This window comes from Pseudophryne corroboree, chromosome 6 (assembly GCF_028390025.1).
Source record: "Pseudophryne corroboree isolate aPseCor3 chromosome 6, aPseCor3.hap2, whole genome shotgun sequence".
Classification (NCBI taxonomy): domain Eukaryota; kingdom Metazoa; phylum Chordata; class Amphibia; order Anura; family Myobatrachidae; genus Pseudophryne; species Pseudophryne corroboree.
In genome coordinates this window covers 835930584-835948899 of record NC_086449.1, presented here as the reverse complement: position 1 = coordinate 835948899, position 18316 = coordinate 835930584, and the positions used below count along the sequence as shown (strand labels likewise).

The 18316-nt window shown below is 48.4% G+C and overlaps 1 protein-coding gene across 1 annotated transcript in view; it reads left to right on the top strand.

Moving 5' to 3' along the window:
• PYROXD1 (pyridine nucleotide-disulphide oxidoreductase domain 1) overlaps positions 1-11322 on the top strand; it is a 154676-nt gene extending 143354 nt beyond the window's left edge. Inside the window, exons 11-13 of the mRNA XM_063930089.1 lie at positions 676-798; positions 8211-8348; positions 10990-11322. Coding sequence (XP_063786159.1) covers positions 676-798; positions 8211-8348; positions 10990-11238 — 510 coding nt within the window. The 3' untranslated portion in view covers positions 11239-11322. The remainder of the gene's footprint in view (positions 1-675; positions 799-8210; positions 8349-10989) is intronic.
• The last annotated feature ends 6994 nt before the right edge of the window (positions 11323-18316 follow it).

Below are 18316 nucleotides of genomic sequence, written 5' to 3'. Positions count from 1 at the left end.
ACATATACACTTACACATAGACATTCACACATATACAACCATTCACACTTATACACATGCACACACATATACACCTACACACATGTACACACACACACACCTACATACATACATTCATACCTAATCGCACATATATACACTTACTGTACATACATACACACATACATATACCTACATATACACACACACTATAGTAAGTGTGAGGAATCCAGCTGCTGCTGCATCTATAACATAATGCATATGACATATGTGTATATGGAATTCATCCTGTGCTTCTCAGCAGCGTTGGCCCCGGTGCTGGACTATCAGTGCTGCTCATCTGTACAGTCACATCTCTCTACATGTCGGGGACGTTTAGCATAGAGTGGCCAGTCATTATATATACGCAGTGTCTGTATGTCACACCGTGGGTGGATGTCCCTGCCCCCATCCTACAACACACACATAACCAAACACACAGACTGCAATCACCAACAGCTGGAAAATGTGCTCAGATTAAATAGAAATTACCATTTATTCTTCTGAGCAAACCCAGAAAATTTATTTTATATCAATCTGTATAAAAATGTTGTCACATTCTAACAGTCTCCATTGACAGGAACAGCAACAAGAACATATTGTATTGCTGAGGATATAAATGTCATTTCCTATAACTGAGATCAGCACCACTTGTAGTTTGATATAGGGGAAGACGGAGGTGTGAAAGTGGATGATCACATGCGGACGTCGGCGAGGAACGTGTACGCTGCCGGGGATATATGTACTGCGGCATGGACGCCCAGCCCTTTCTGGCAGCAGGTGCGGCATTTATCATTCCCTATTCGGCGTTACACAACACCCGTGTCACACAATGCGGATTCATAGCTGTGCTGAATGTCTGTCGCTGCCATATTGAATCTGGAAGTGTAAATGTATTTTCTCTCACGTCCTAGGGGATACTGGGATGGTAAGAGTTACCATGGGGTATAGATGGAGTCCATTGGAGCCTTGGCACTTTAAATTCTTCAGTATGTTGGCTCCTCCCCTCTATGCCCCTCCTGCAGACTCAGTTTAGAAAAATGTGCCCGAGCAGCCGGGAGCATCCTGTGGAGCTCCAGAGAGTTTTCTTCCAAACTTTGTTTTAGTTTATTATTTTCCGGCCACTGCGGCTGGCACCAGTCTGCCTGCATCGTGGGACTTAGGGAGGGGACCGGTACCAGCCCCTTGAAGGGTTAATGGTCCGGATCCCCGCTGACAGGACATAACTCCTGAGGTGGTGTTTCACTTTACCCCCAGGGTGTGCGCACGCTCCAACAGCATGCCGCCACCCCTAACAGAGCTGAAGACATTGGGATGGTGAGTACTGACACCAGGGTCCGGGTTAGCGGGTCCCCGGTTACAATGGCGGCAAAAGGCCGTGGCATGCACTCAGGGCTGCAGTGCCCGCTGTGGTTAATCACACTGGCGCTAATGCTGAAAAGGGGTTTTAAACCCCGTTTTCTGTAATAATGGAGTGTTTGCCAGTATAAAACTTACAGGGACCGCGCGCCATTAAGGGGCGGGGCTTCCCACAGAGTGGGACCAGAAGCTCCGAGGCTCCATTTCCTGCTGCATCATACTACAGGCTGTATGCAGGGAAGCGCTGCTCCTCCAAAGACCCTCAAAACACCTTGTAACTGGTACCAGGGGGTTTTATCGAGGGGGGGAGCATTATATTCACAAGGAAGCAGCACACAGGAACCTGAGTGGCTGGATTCAATAAAGGGGATGATGTCTAATATATCATCTGAGCTGGCTACTGCCACGCAGGAAAGACAAGTGTTTAAGAAATCTATGGATGATTTTCTGGTTTAGTCTTCTGATCTCAGACCTATCCCCCATACCCCCTCTGCTGGTTTCTCAGAACTGTATGCTGCCCCATGTGCTCCAATATGATTTGCCAGATTTGGAGGTTGGGGAAGTGGAGGTTGATACTGGAGACGGTACTCTGTCTCAGGGGGTGGAAGCACTTATCTATTCTATCAGGGAAGTCCTGAATATCACTGATAAAGAGGCAGAACCTGAGGAGGAATCGTTTTTTAATGTAAAACAAAAGTGTACTGCCACCTTTCCTGTCTCTAAGGAATTAAACACACTTTTCAAAGAGGCGTGGGTTAATCCTGATAAGAAATTCCAATCCCCTAAGCAGCTGCTAAATTCCTTCCCTTTCCCCCCTGAGGATAGGAAGGTTTGGGAAACCTCCCTAATTGTGGATACCTAAGATTGTGCTGCCTGTACCTGGTGCTATCTCCTTGAAAAGACCCTGCTGACCGTAAAATTGAGACTACACTCAAATCCATTTACACTGCGGTGGGAGTCGCACAGAGACCCACCATTGCTTGTGGTTGGATCTCAAGGGCCATTGTGAAATGGTCTGGTAACATAATAGAGGGTTTTGATACAATGCCTCAAGATGAGCTACTACCTCTCCTGCAACATATTCAGGATTCGGCTAATTTCATGAGGGAGGCTATTAAGGAGATATGGCATTATCAACTCCCGCTCTACAGCTATGGCTGTGTCGGCGCGCAGTGCTCTGTGGCTGCGACAGTGGACGGCGAACGGCGATTCTAAAAAGGGTGTTGAAAACATTCCTTTCACAGGGGAGGCTCTGTTTGGTGAGGAACTAAACAGTGGATTTCACAAGTAACGGGTGGTAAGTCTACCTATTTGCCGTCAGCGGCCCTTCCGGCCATACGTGCTTATCCTTGTCCCTCTATCCAGTCCTTTCATGTGACCAGATTTCGGGGCAGAGCCAGAGGTGCTTCCAACGCTGCTCGAGGAAACCGAGGTAGAGCACGCAGACCAGCGGCTGCTGGTCCCCTGGACCAAGGTTCAGGCTCTGCCTCTACCAAGCCCTCCACGTGACGGCTGGTCCCTACCTCAGGGGAAAGTTCAGGTGGGTACTCGCGTCAAGTGTTTCAGCCATATTTGGGCAGAATCCTGCCAGGATTCTTGGGTGAGAGACCTTGTCCACATCCATTGTGAAACTCCTTTCAGCAGCTCCCTCCTCACAGATTCTTCAGGTTAGGCTTACCAGCTTCATCTGTGTCCAAGAAGATTACCTTGCTAGAAGCCATCCAACGACTGCAACAAATGTAGGTCATTGTTCCAGTTCCCCCTCTACTCAGAAACAAGGGCTTTTATTCCAGCCTGTTCATGGTACCAAAACAGGATGGTTCGGCCTGGCCAATCTTGAACCTCAAATCTCTGAACCCATACCTACAGGTATTCAAATTCAAGATGGAATCCCTCAGAGCGGTAATCTCAGGCCTGGAAGAGGGGGAATTCCTGGGATCCCTGGATATCAAGGATGTGTACCTTCACATACCCATATGGCCACCTCATCAGGCTTACCTCAGATTTTCACTAAAGGAAGATCACTTCTGTTTCGGCCCTACCCTTTGGCCTATCCGCGGCCCCTCGGGTATTCACGAAGGTGATGGCGGAGATGATGCTCCTCCTCCGCATTCAGGGTGTGAATATGGTTCCATACTTGGACGATCTCCTCATCAAGGCTGTATCCGAAGCACGGCTGTTGGACAGCATCGCCCTGACTACACGGCTTCTGACTGATAATGGGTGGATTCTGACTCTTCAGAAATCACACCTGGTACCATCGCAGAGACTACAGTTCTTGGGGAAGTTCCTGGACACGGTGTCTCAGAAGGTATTCCTTCCTATGGACAAGGCCTTGACAATTCAATCAATGGTGAGATCCGTTCTTTAACCTTCGAAAAATTTCAGTGCATCTCTGTATCCGACTGTTGGGCAAGATGGTAGCCTCGTACGAGGCAATTCAGTATGGAAGATTTCATGCCTTTCCTTTCCAGCTGGATCTGCTGAACAAATGGTCAGGCTCACACATGCACCAACTGATTTCCCGGTCTCCAAGAGTTCGGATTTCGTTACTTTGGTGGTTACAAATCTCCCACCTGGTGGAGGGTTGTCGTTTCGGAATTCAAACTTGGGTTCTGTTAACTACAGATGCGAGCCTCCGCGGATGGGGTTCTGTGACTTATGGTGCTCAGTTTCAGGGACGGTGGTCACCACAAGAGGCCTCTCTTCCCATCAACATTCTGGAACTCAGCGATTTACAATGCCCTTCTCCAGGACTATGCTCTCCTCCACCATCCGGCCATACATTTCCAGTCGGACAATGCCACGGTAGTGGTGTACATAAACAAGCAATGAAGGACAAAAAGCAGGGCCGCAATGTGAGAAGTGTCCAGAATACTCCTCTGGGCAGAACGCAATACTATGGCCATGTCGGCCATATTCATCCCGGGAGTGGACAATTGGGAAGCGGACTTCGTCAGCAGACACTATCTGCACCAGGGGTAGTGGGGTCTTCACCCGCAAGTGTTTCAACTGTTGGTTCAGTGGTGGGGCTGCCCGCTCATCGTCATGATGGCTTCTCGTCTCAACAAGAAGCTGCGTCGGTACTGCTCTAGGACGAGGGATTCACAGGCCGCAGCGGTGGATGCCCTGTCTGCACCATGGGCTTACAAGTTCGTCTGTTTGTTCCCTCCGATTCCTCTGATTTCCTGGGTCTTAAAAAGACTGAAAAGGGAAAGCGTAAAGGCAATTCTCATTGCTTCGGATTGGCCTTGCCGGGCCTGGTATGCAGACCTTGTGGCAATGTCCCTCGATGAGCCCTGGCCTCTGCCACTTCAGGTAGATCTCCTTCTGCAAGGGCCGTTCGTCTTTCAAGACTTACCACGGCTACGTTTGAGGGCATGGAAGTTGAGAGGGAGATTTTAGCCAGAAAAGGTTGTCTCAACTATGGTCCAGGCTTGGAAGGTGGTCACATCTAAGCATTACCACCGCATCTGGAAGAAGTATGTCTCCTGGTGTGAGAGTCGACAGTACTCTACTGTGGATTTTCATCTGGGAAGGTTCTTACTTTTCCTGCAAGCAGGTGTGGATATAGGCCTTCGTTTGGGATCCATCAAGGTTCAGATCTCGGCCTTTTCTGTTTTCTTCGAAAAACAGTTGACTGTTGTCCCAGAAGTCCTGACATTCCTAAAAGGTGTCCTTCGTATTCAACCACCCTTTGTTCCTCCTACAGCGCCGTGGGATCTCACCTTGGTCCTGACCTTTCTGCAATCAGAGTGGTTTAAACCTTTGCACTGGGTGGACTTGAAATATTTGACTTGGAAGACTGTCATGTTGTTGGCCTTGGCCTCAGCGAGGCGTGTCTCGGAATTGGGGGCCTTATCCTGTAAGAGCCCTTACCTGGTGTTTCACGAGGATAGAGCGGAGCTCAGAAAGTTGTGTTGGCATTTCACATCAGCCATACGATTGTGGTTCCTGTGTTGTCTGACATGTCCGTTTCCTCAAAGTCCTTGGACGTAGTTCGAGCTTTGAGGATTTATGTCAAGAGAACTGCTGGTCACCAGAAATCTGATTCTCTGTTTGTTCTCTATGATGTCCTGCTTTAAAGCAGTCCATTGCTCGTTGGATCCGGATGACTATCCAACAGGCTTACTCTTTGGCTGCCTTGCCGCTGCCGAGTTCTGTTCAGGCCCACTCCACTAGGTCGGTGGGTTCTTCCTGGGCGGCTGCCTGTGGTGTCTCGGCTTTGCAGTTATGCCGTGCAGCTACTTGGTCTGGTTTGAACGCGTTTGTCAAATTTTACAAGTTCGATACCTTGGTGTCCGAGGACCTTCAGTTTGGTCGCTCGGTTTTGCAGGTGTCTCAGCACTCCTCCCACCCGTTCTGGGAGCTTTGGGACATCTCCGTGGTAACTCTTACCATCCCAGTATCCCCTAGGACGTGAGAGAAAATAGGAATTTAATGCCTACCGGTAATTCCTTTTCTCCTAGTCCGTAGGGCATACTGGGCGCCCACCTCTGTGCTTCGAAGTTTCCTGCAAGAGTTCTTGTGTGTTACTGTTTGGGTTTGCTGTTGCTGTCCCTAGTTTCAGGTTGTGGTTAACGCTGCTATCCTCTTGTTATGTTGTGCGCTGGATCGTATCTCACCACTTTTTCTTATCTGTTTTCCTCCTCTCAAAGTATGTCCGTCTCCTCGGGCACAGTTTTCCTAAACTGAGTCTGCAGGAGGGGCATAGAGGGGAGGAGCCAGCACACTGAAGAATTTAAAGTCCATAGCTCCAGTGCACCCCATCTATACCCCATGGTAACTCTTACCATCCCAGTATCCCCTACAGACTAGGAGAAAAGGAATTACCGGTAGGTATTAAATTCCTATTTTATCATGGCAATTGTTGCATATTTAATATTCAGAAGCAAGTGGTGTTGGATGTAAAGTGGCTGGATCTCATTGTGCATGGTTAAAAAAAAATAAACCCTTGCCCCAGGAGCTGACAATTAGATTTTTATTTGTCTCTCTGCGTGCTGTATCTGGAAGTCTTTTCCTGATAGCTGCGCGTTCCGTACACTGAACCTTTGTGCACCGCTTCCCACAAAACACTAGCCCTATATATCTTGAAAGACTATGGTGTTTTCTTATAAACCATATTGCTAATCGGTAAATGACCCACATATGATCTGAGAGAGGCCGCGCACGGCACTGAATGTCGCGTGGTTAGTACTGCAGAATATGCTGGCGACCTATTGTTGGTGATATACATTGTATGGTTCTGTACTGTTATCATAGTATAGTGTATATGTCTCCTTATTGTACAGAGCTGCAGTATGTGTTGGTGATATACATTGTATGGTTCTGTACTGTTATCATAGTATAGTGTATATGTCTCCTTATTGTACAGAGCTGCAGTATGTGTTGGTGATATACATTGTATGGTTCTGTACTGTTATCATAGTATAGTGTATATGTCTCCTTATTGTACAGAGCTGCAGTATGTGTTGGTGATATACATTGTATGGTTCTGTACTGGTATCATAGTATAGTGTATATGTCTCCTTATTGTACAGCGCTGCAGTATATGTTGGTGATATAGTGTAATCTCTCAGCCACTATATGCTCCTGTACTGGTATCATAGTATAGTCTATATGTCTCCTTATTGTACAGCGCTGCAGTATGTGTTGGTGATATACATTGTATGGTTCTGTACTGGTATCATAGTATAGTGTATATGTCTTCTTATTGTACAGCGCTGCAGTATATGTTGGTGATATAGTGTAATCTCTCAGCCACTGTATGCTCCTGTACTGTTATCATGGTATAGTGTATATGTCTCCTTATTGTACAGCGCTGCAGTATATGTTGGTGATATAGTGTAATCTCTCAGCCACTGTATGCTCCTGTACTGTTATCATGGTATAGTGTATATGTCTCCTTATTGTACAGCGCTGCAGTATATGTTGGTGATATAGTGTAATCTCTCACCCACTGTATGCTCCTGTACTGTTATGGTATAGTGTATATGTCTCCTTATTGTACAGCGCTGCAGTATATGTTGGTGATATAGTGTAATCTCTCAGCCACTGTATGCTCCTGTACTGTTATCATGGTATGGTGTATATATCTCCTTATTGTACAGAGCTGCAGTATATGTTGGTGATATAGTGTAATCACTCACCCACTGTATCCTCCTGTACTGGTATCATAGTATAGTGTATATATCTCCTTATTGTACAGAGCTGCAGTATATGTTGGTGATATAGTGTAATCTCTCAGCCACTGTATGCTCCTGTACTGTTATCATGGTATAGTGTATATGTCTCCTTATTGTACAGCGCTGCAGTATATGTTGGTGATATAGTGTAATCTCTCAGCCACTGTATGCTCCTGTACTGTTATCATGGTATAGTGTATATGTCTCCTTATTGTACAGCGCTGCAGTATATGTTGGTGATATAGTGTAATCTCTCACCCACTGTATGCTCCTGTACTGTTATGGTATAGTGTATATGTCTCCTTATTGTACAGCGCTGCAGTATATGTTGGTGATATAGTGTAATCTCTCAGCCACTGTATGCTCCTGTACTGTTATCATGGTATAGTGTATATATCTCCTTATTGTACAGAGCTGCAGTATATGTTGGTGATATAGTGTAATCACTCACCCACTGTATCCTCCTGTACTGGTATCATAGTATAGTGTATATATCTCCTTATTGTACAGAGCTGCAGTATATGTTGGTGATATAGTGTAATCTCTCAGCCACTATATGCTCCTGTACTGGTATCATAGTATAGTCTGTATTGTACGAGGCCGTGGTATAATTTGGTGCACTATAAATAAAACTGTCTTGTTCTGCAGATGCGGCTGTGGACGCAGGCGCGGCAGATGGGTTGGTTTGCAGCGCGATGTATGGCCGCCGACCACCTGGGAGAGACCATCGAACTGGATTTTTGCTTTGAGCTCTTTGCTCATGTCACAAAGTTCTTTAACTATAAGGTACGTATGTATAACTGGCAATACGGAGATACAGCGCTCGGACTGACTTACCCGGATACGTACGGCGTGCGGGGTATCTCTGTGTTGGGGGGATCTCTGTGCGGGGATCTCTGTGCTGGGGGGGGGGATTTCTGTGCTGGAATTGCAGTTTTGTTTTGCTTTTATTAACTACATGAGTTTCTGACGTATTAATATAACTAGCTACCCAGGCTTCACACAGGAGCAATCTCATCTTGCCACAGCCCCCTGCTTCTCACTTCTGCCCCTACAGCTCACCAGTGTTGCCACGTTCCCCCCCTTCCCCCAGGCAAGGGCAGGAGGATGGTGGATGAGAGATTTGTATTGCAGCTACAGTAAGCATCCTCATCAGCATCTCACCTGTGCAAGAGGGACTGTGGTTGCCGGGTGTATACTCTGACGCTGGCCGCGCATGCACCTCCAAACATCCGTGTCCCCGCCCCCTTCCGCTGGGACAACCGTTTTTTCTCTTATGTGCTTCACTAAAATGGTCACTGCTCGGTTCCCTTTTATCACAGACTAATCACACACATAAACCTTCCTCAGAGAATGTTCTGTAGAATAGTGAGAACCGCATCAGAATCCGTCCAGCGGATCAAGAGATTATCCTGCAGAGACAGACACCCGCCGGGGACGTTATATTATACTGTGTGAGATATATATGGAGCAAGTTTAACATTTCCTGATAAATAATAGGATGCCTCAATTACAGAGAAAAGTTGTCTGGGAAATCTCAGTTACATAGCGGAGCGTTGATTCATTTACTCGGACTCCTGCCGGCAGACTACAAACATGGGGTGTAATTCAGTCCTGATCGCTAGAGTGCGCTTTTTGTATCCCTGCGATCAGGTAGTCGCCGCCTACAGACAGAGGGTATTTACTGTGTGCAGGGGTGCGATCGCATTTGTTGCAGAGCTGCACAAACATGAGTTTGTGCCGTCTCTGCACAGACAAGGACTTATTCAGCCGCTGCGATGATCGGGGCCGAAGCTGACGTCAGACACCCTCCCTCCAAATGCCTGGTCCCTCCTGCGTTTTCCCGGACACTCCTTTAAAACGGTCAGTTGCCACCCACAAACGGCCTCTTCCTGTGAATCTCCTTGCGATCCTGCGCATTGCGGTGCATACGCAGTTCAGAGCTGATCGCAGGCTGTGAGAAAATGCAGCCTAGCTATCAGGTCTGAATCAGCCCCATAGTTATAATAATAACATCCATGAACTGGTTAATCAGCTGAGTGAAGACCTGAAAAAGAGGTTTGTATATAGTGTGACTCCTCCTACATCCTAGGGAGGAGTATGTATATACAGTGTGACTCCTCCTACATCCCCCGAAGGAGTGTGTATAAATAGTGTGACTCCTACATCCCCCGGGAGGAGTGTGTATATATAGTGTGACTCCTCCTACATCCCCGGGAGGTGTATATATAGTGTGACTCCTACATCCCCTGGGAGGAGTGTGTATTTATAGTGTGACTCTTCCTACATCCTCCGGAGAAGTGTGTATTTATAGTGTGACTCCTCCTACATCCTAGGGAGGAGTGTGTATATATAGTGTGACTCCTCCTGCATCCCCGGGAGGAGTGTGTCTATATAGTGTGACTCCTCCTACATCCCCCGGGAGCTGTGTGTCTATATAGTGTGACTCCTCCTACATCCCCCGGGAGGTGTCTATATAGTGTGACTCCTCCTACATCCCCCGGGAGGTGTGTATATAGTGTGACTCTTCCTACATCCCCCGGGAGGAGTGTGTCTATATAGTGACTCCTCCTACATTCCCCGGGAGGAGTGTCTATATAGTGTGGCTCCTCCTACATCGCCTGGAAGGTGTATATAGTGTGACTCCTCCTACATCCCCGGGAGGAGTGTGTCTATATAGTGTGGCTCCTCCTACATTCCCTGGGAGGTGTATATAGTGTGACTCCTCCTACATCCCCGGGAGGTGTGTATATAGTGTGACTCTTCCTACATCCCCTGGTAGGAGTGTGTCTATATAGTGTGACTCTTCCTACATCCCCGGGAGGAGTGTGTCTATATAGTGTGACTCCTACATCCCCTGGGAGGTGTGTATATAGTGACTCCTCCTACATCCCCGGGAGGAGTGTCTATATAGTGTGGCTCCTCCTACATCCCCTGGGAGGTGTATATAGTGTGACTCCTCCTACATCCCCCGGGAGGAGTGTCTATATAGTGTGGCTCCTCCTACATCCCCGGGAGGAGTGTCTATATAGTGTGACTCCTCCTACATCCCCGGGAGGAGTGTGTCTATATAGTGTGACTCCTCCTACATCCCCGGGAGGAGTGTGTCTATATAGTGTGACTCTTCCTACATCCCCCGGGAGGAGTGTGTCTATATAGTGTGACTCTTCCTACATCCCCCGGGAGGAGTGTGTCTATATAGTGTGGCTCCTCCTACATCCCCAGAAGGAGTGTGTATGTATGTATATATATATGTATATATATATATATATATATATATAGTGTGGCTCCTCCTACATCCCCAGGAGTGTGTGTGTGTATATATATATATATATATATATATATATATATATATAGTGTGACTCCTCCTACACGTGACCAGATCACTGGCCAGTGTATATAATAGAATCTCATTCTCTCTCTCCAGGTCATTCTGCTGGGGAAGTACAATGCACAGGGCTTGGGTACGGACCACGAGCTGCTGCTGCGCTGTACGATGGGACAGGAGTATGTGAAGGTCGTCATGCAGAATGGACGCATGGTGGGGGCTGTGCTAATTGGGGAGACCAACTTGGAAGAAACATTTGAGAACTTGATTCTAAATCAGATGGATCTCTCGGCCTATGGAGAAGACCTTCTGGATCCTAATATTGACATTGAAGATTATTTTGACTAGACTATTTCTGGATGGCTAACTCCTGGATGAATGTAATTTACACAAAGGTCCATGCATTAAATGCAGATAAAGTGTTATTGTTAATCAGTGTCTTACTGGGACGTTACCCGACTCTCTGCACCTCTTCTCAAACTGATATATCCCGAAACCCTGGCTTGCACACCAATCCATGCCTGAGCTCCAGGTCCGTCAGTCACATATACCATCCTAGTGACAAAACGTGGAGAGAAAACACGGACCAGGAACCGGGAAGGAGCAGCCGGTGTTTACTTTCTGCCATAATGTAAGCACAACACTGGAGTGTATCCAGACACAAGATGAGCCTATGAGATGCTCTGCAGGTGACAGTACAGAAAACAGGCCACAAGATGAGCCTGTGAGATGCTCTGCAGGTGACAGTACAGAAAACAGGCCACAAGATGAGCCTGTGAGATGCTCTGCAAGTGACCGTAAATAAAATAGGCCACAAGATGATCCTGTGAGATGCTCTGCAGGTGACAGTACAGAAAACAGGCCACAAGATGATCCTGTGAGATGCTCTGCGAGTGACCGTACGTAAAATAGACCACAAGATGAACCTGTGAGATGCTCTGCGAGTGACAGTACATAATAGGCGGACACGGCTTCGTCTGGAAGTATTGTGTGTCCAGGACCGTTTACACATTCATTGGGAGATGGGTGGAATTGTTACAGATAAATGTGTTTGTAAATCGCGTGCTAACTTCTCCCATATGCTAACGGTAGGCGGCTACTCTCCCGGCAATAGCATTCCAACAAAGTAATCAGTAAGTCTTATTACGGTCATAATCCTATAATATCCAGACACCATATTGAGTGTATGTTACACAATCCTGCAAATGCAACATAATCAGCCCTGTATGGTAGACCTGTTTCTTCAGCACCAGAGCGGGTCGTCTCTTCCAACACGATGTACAGTATACATGTATTTACCTAATCTCTTCCAATACGATGTACAGTATACATGTATTTACCTAGGATCACACCTATTCTTTAATGACATACACGTACAATAGTATTTAGGAGATTCCGCACTGACATTAGTACTTAATAATGGTAGAATCCTGAGAACCAGTGACAAATAATGATAATAAATATGATGAAATGTTACCCCTGTGTGTAATGGTCAGGGTATAGGCATTATACCAGGGATAGGGTACTGTCCTATGTAACACCCGGACAATCGCTCAGTGCCAGCAGGATGGAATGTTGCCTTCAGAGCAAGCATCCAAAGTGTCTGTGATGCCAATAACGTGAAGAGAATAGATGCGGTCATTTACTGCGGGTAAAAAGGTTGGTAGCCTCGGGCTTTAACATCTGGGGCAATTCAATTACAGACCCTTTCTCCTTCATCCACTAGGGGCCACTGGAGTGCAGATACAATGGGGATATAGTAGACAGCAACTGGGAGCTGGCACTTTAAAACTTTAACACTGGGACTAGCTCCTCCCCTACTATATCCCCCTTCAAGCCAGTCTTTAATTTGTACCCAAGGGAGCTGGTCACTCTTGGGATTTATCCTGAATTTTTTTTTTATTTGTTTTCTTTTTCTTTACTTGTACAGACTGGCAGCTTTGCCACTGCCAGACTGCACCACGGGAGCTGCCGGCGGGGTCCCATGGCAGCTAACCGGCTTGGGCTGGTCCCATCGCAGCTGCGTGCGGCTTGGGCTGGTCCCCCGGCTGAGTAGACACTTCTCTGGAGATGGCAGGACCCTGCTGCTTGCGGTGCGTGTCGAGGCCACTCCATCAGCGCACACCGGCAGAGGTAAGTATTACCCCCGGCCGCGGCTTACATTGCTGGCGGGGGATGCAGGACTCCCCCTGCTACGATACCTCTGGCGTCGCTAAGGATTTAAATTGGGCGTCATGAGGGGGGGGGGGGGGGGAGCTTAATCCCGACTTGGGCTCTCTGCTCCCAGCAGCCCTGGCGGCCATTTCCTCAACGCTGCACAGAGGTTGAATGATACATCCCAGGCACTGCGAGCAGTTACAGTGGGGTGTTTGGTTAGACAGAGGCACCTGTAATTTTCTGTGAGAATGTGCCTGTCACTGCACAATAGAGTGCAGGCTTACAGGGCGGGTATGGCTACACTTCTTTACTACCCCCCTTCTGGTCTGTGTTGTTAGCTTGTTTGTTTGTGTGTGTGGCTGGAGGACAGGTGCTGGCATGGCAGGTAAAGGTTCCAAGGCAGCACAGAAAGTTTTTACATGTCAGAAATGTTCTGCAAAGTTCACTCAGGGACAGTCAGAGAATTCCCTCTTATGTGAGGATTGTGGGTCTGAACCATCTGCTCAGCCATCATCACAGCTGCAGGACGCTCCTGTTTGGACAACATAGCTTACATAAGTTATGTCACTATTAACTAGGGAACTGGAGGCTTCTCGGCAAGGTAAGAGAAGCTTCCAACAGCTTGTTCCTATTCCTGAGCCTGAACTAGCATGGGCTCGTGCCCTGGCAAAATCAGTTGAAGGGCTCTCTAAGGCAGTGCTCCCTTCCCAGACCCCATTCTTAACTTCCCCTCCCCAAGGTTTCAAGAAAGAGGTTGCTAGCCTCAGTGTTACACGACTCTGACGATGATATGCCTCTATTGGAGGAGGCGGTAGATGTACAGGATACTGATGACGATCAGGTTTATGAGGACTCTGAACCAGTGGCTCAGGGTATTGAGGGGCTTAAAACAGCTATTTGCTCAGTGTTACAGGTAGAGGAGACAGAACAGGATACTTTACGTCCTTCAAGGTTTGGCACCGACCAAAAACTGCCAGTGACCTTTCCAGTTTCGGAGGAGCTGGATGCGCTCATGACGGCAGCTTGGAAACATCCGGATGCAAAATTTCAAGTATCAAAGAAAATTTTGTCTTCTTATCCTTTTCCCGCAGATAGCAGGAAGCGTTATGAGACCTCTCCAATTGTGGATCCTGCTGTGTCTCGTCTGTCCAAGAAGACGGCTCTGCCGGTTCCTGCAGCAACTTTGCTGAAGGAGCCATCAGATAGGAAGTTGGAGACCACCTTGAAGACGATTTACTCGGCGGCAGGGGTTTTACATCGCCCGGCGCAGGTAGGTTGTTGGGTCAACAAGGCTATGGAAGCTTGGGGGCGGACCAATTGTCCTCAGGTCTACATGACGATTTGCCTCCGCATCAGCTGATACCGTTGGCAGAGCATATTCGCGAATCAGCTTTATATCTTTGTGAGGTTTCCAAGGACATCTGTATCCTTGGAGCCAGGATTTCTGCCTTGACTATTTCGGCCCGCAGAGCTCTCTGGCTACGACAGTGGCAGGCAGATGCTGAATCCAAGAGGGCAGTAGAGGCGTTGCCCTTTACGGGAGAGGTCCTGTTCGGAAAGGATCTGGATGACTGGATTTTTCATGCCACTGGGGGCAAGTCGACTTATGTTCCCTCTGCTGCTCCAGCTTCTCAGAGGACCTATACGGGTCCTTTCGTGCCCCTTCCAGGTTTCGAGGCCAGGGGCGGAGCTTGCGTCTCCCGTGGCCATAGAGGTAGGGGCAGAGGTTCCACAGCCTCAACCCAGCCAGAGGTTAAGTCTTCCACCACTCCCACCTCATGACGGGCTTCCCTCCCACCTGGGGGATCACAGGGTGGGAGCTCGTCTGTGGGATTTCAGGGAAGCCTGGGTACAATCTATTCCAGATGCTTGGGTCAGGGATCTCATCACTTCCGATTACAAACTCGATTTTCACACCCAACCGCCTCAGCATTTCTTCACCACGGGTTTGACGACAGGAGGGTCGCCTTGCAGGCGGCGGTCCAGAAACTTATGTCCGCAAGGGTGCTGATCCCTGTTCCCTCACATCATCAGAGACAGGATTATTACTCAAGCCTGTTTCTCGTACCGAAGTCTGACGGCTCGGTCAGGCCAATTCTGAATGGATCTCAATCCATTTTTGAGGATATTAAAATTCAAGATGGAGTCCCTTCAGTCTGTTATTGCTAGGTTGGGAAAAAAAAAATGTTCCCATTTGGCCTTCTCATCAGGCTTTTCTCCGGTTCGCGATGCAGGACACTCATTTCCAGTTCCAGGCCCTTCCGTTTGGTTTCTCTTCTGCTCCCAGAGTGTTTACAAAGGTCATGGCAGTCATGATGGCCCTAATTCGGAAGCAGGGCGTGACTATTGTCCCCTATCTGGACGATCTGCTACTGAAGGCGCACTCTGCGGACCTGTTGCTTCAGAATATCCGCATAACCTTGGAACTTCTGATTAAGCACGGGTGGATCCTGAACTTCCCGAAGTCTCTATTATGCCCCTCGCAATGGTTGCTGTTCTTGGAGATGATTCTCGACACGGCCCATCAGAGAGTTTTTCTTCCTCAGGACAAGATTCCTCTCTATTCAGATGTTGGTCCTTCATCACTGTCAGGTGTCTGTGTATCTATGTGTTCGCCTTCTGGGGAAGATGCTAGCGGCGTTCGAAGCTCTTCCATACGGACGGTTCCACTCTCGACCCTTCCAACTGTGTCTCCTACATCAGTGGTCAGGGTCTCATCTATTTCTTCATCAGTGGGTGACACTATCTCCAAAAGCACGGTTGTCTCTCCTCTGGTGGCTCAATTTGACTCATCTGTTGGAAGGAAAGCGGTTCGGTGTTTGGGATTGGACTCTCCTCACCACAGACGCAAGCCTGCGAGGATGTGGGGCTGGACCCTGGAACATCTGTTTCAGGGGCGCTGGTCATCTCACGAATCTGCTCTCCCGATAAACATTGTCGAGTTACGGGCGGTGTACAACACCCTACTTCAGGGTCGGGCTGTCAGTTTAGTCAGACAATGCCACGACGGTGGCATACATCAACCGTCAGGGCGGCACTCGCAGCCGTGCGGCGATGAGAGAGGTCACCAACATCCTCCTCTGGGCAGAGGAAAATGCTCTGGCCTTGTCGGCAATCTTCATTCCAGGGGTGGACAATTGGGAAGCCGATTATCTCAGCCGCCAGGACACGCACCCGGGGGAGTGGTCACTCAATCCCCAGGTGTTTCGTAAGCTAGTCCGCCGGTGGGGGGGAGACCACAGATCGACCTTATGGCGTCCCGCCTGAGCCATCAACTGCCTCTTTACTACTCTCGGACAAGGGACCCAGCGGCAGTTGCCGTGGATGCCCTCACGGCTTCTTGGGACTTCCAGTTCATTTATCTCTTTCCTCCTTTCCCGTTGCTTCCTCGGGTTCTGCAACGCATAAGTAGGGAGAACGCGCTGGTCCTCCTGGTGGCTCCAGATTGGTCGCGCAGGACTTGATACTCCGCCGTACTCCTGCTGTCAGTAGCAGAGCCTTGGCCCCTGCCACTACGAGACAATCTACTACAACAGGGTCCTTTTCTCTATCCAGACTTACGCAGGCTACGTTTGATGGCGTGGCTGTTGAGAAGGCCATCACTACTACCATATTTGGAAGGCTTACGTGGCGTGATGTGAATGACGCAAGTTTTCCCCTTCAGTTTTTCACTTAGCCCGCCTTCTCAGTTTTCTGCAGGCGGGTTTCTCGGCAGGGCTAAGACTACGTTCACTAAAGGTTCAGGTCTCTGCTCTTTCGGTTTTCTTCCAGAGGAAATTATCCTTGCTGCCAGAAGTTCAGACCTTCTTTCAGGGGGTTCTCCGAATACAACCTCCCTTTCGCCCTCCAACAGCACCATGGGACTTCAACCTGGTCCTCTTTTCTGCAGTCTCCGTTATTTGAGCCTCTAGAGTCGGTGGAGATGAAATATCCCACCTGGAAGGTGGTCCTTCTCCTGGCTCTGGCTAGACGGGTGTCGGAACTTGGCGCTCTCTCTTGTCGACCTCCTTACCCGATATTTCATGTGGATAGGGCTGAGCTTCGTACTCGCATGTCGTTTCTCCCGAAGGTGGTGTCCGATTTTCACATCAATCAGCCACTTGTGGTTCCGGCCCTTTTGGTGGATTTACCGGATTCGAGATCTTTGGATGTTGTCAGGGCGCTCAGAATCTATGTGGATAGGATTTCGGCTATTCAGAAGTCGGATTCCTTATTTGTTCTGTACGATGCTGCCCGTCGTGGATGGCCGGCTTCCAAGCAGACATTGTCCCGATGGAATCGGCTGACCATCAGACAAGCTTATTTGGCGGCTTCTCAAGAGTCTCTGTCTTCCATTTCGGTGCACTCTACGCGCTCTGTGGGTCCCTCGTTGGCAGCCGCCCACAGGTTTTCCATGACTACTTTATGTCGCGCTGCCACTTGGTCGGCCTGACATACGTTTGTCAAGTTTTACAGGTTTGACACTTTTGCGGCCTCTGCATCGCAGTTTGGCCGGGCGGTTTTGCAGGACTCTCAGCGCTCTCCCTCCCTTCTTGGGAGCTCTGGAACATCTCCATTGTAACTGCTTTCCAGTGTCCCCTAGTGGATGAAGGAGAAATCAGGATTTTGGTACTTACCGATAAATCCCTTTCTCTGATTCCACAGCGGATACTGGCTGCCCACCCAGCGCTGTTTCCTCCTACTTCACTTCCCTGTTTGCATGTTACTGAGTGACTGTGCGTTTTGTTCACGTTAACCATTCTCTACGGTTATAGGTTTCCAGGTTTACTTGTCCTCCTGTTTTACATGGCTTAGCTAACCTCTATTTTAACGTTGGTCTCTTCCAGCTCTCCTCGGGCACAGTTTTAAGTAGACTTGCTTGGAGGGGGGAGATAGTAGGGGAGGAGCTAGCCACAGTGTTAAAGTTTTAAAGTGCCAGCTCGGTTACTGCCTACTATTTCCCCAGTGTAACTGCGCTCCAGTGGCCCCTGTGGAATCGGAGAAAGGGATTTATCGGTAAGTACCAAAATCCTGCTTTTTCTTGGCTGGTAAATGACACCGTAACTCCCATAGAATTCGGGATAAGTTCCCAGACCTGTGTGTTAATAGTCCGCAAACAGGATATTTAACCAGATTTCTTTTTGAGCCTAAAAAAATCCTTGTTACCTACAGCCTGCGAGCTGCCATCGGGAATAACTGAATAGCCCCCACTACTTCCAGGAGCCTGCGGTACATTACTGAGGCTAACTGAATTCCCTCCTAAATATAGACAATCTTTAAATCTCTAATA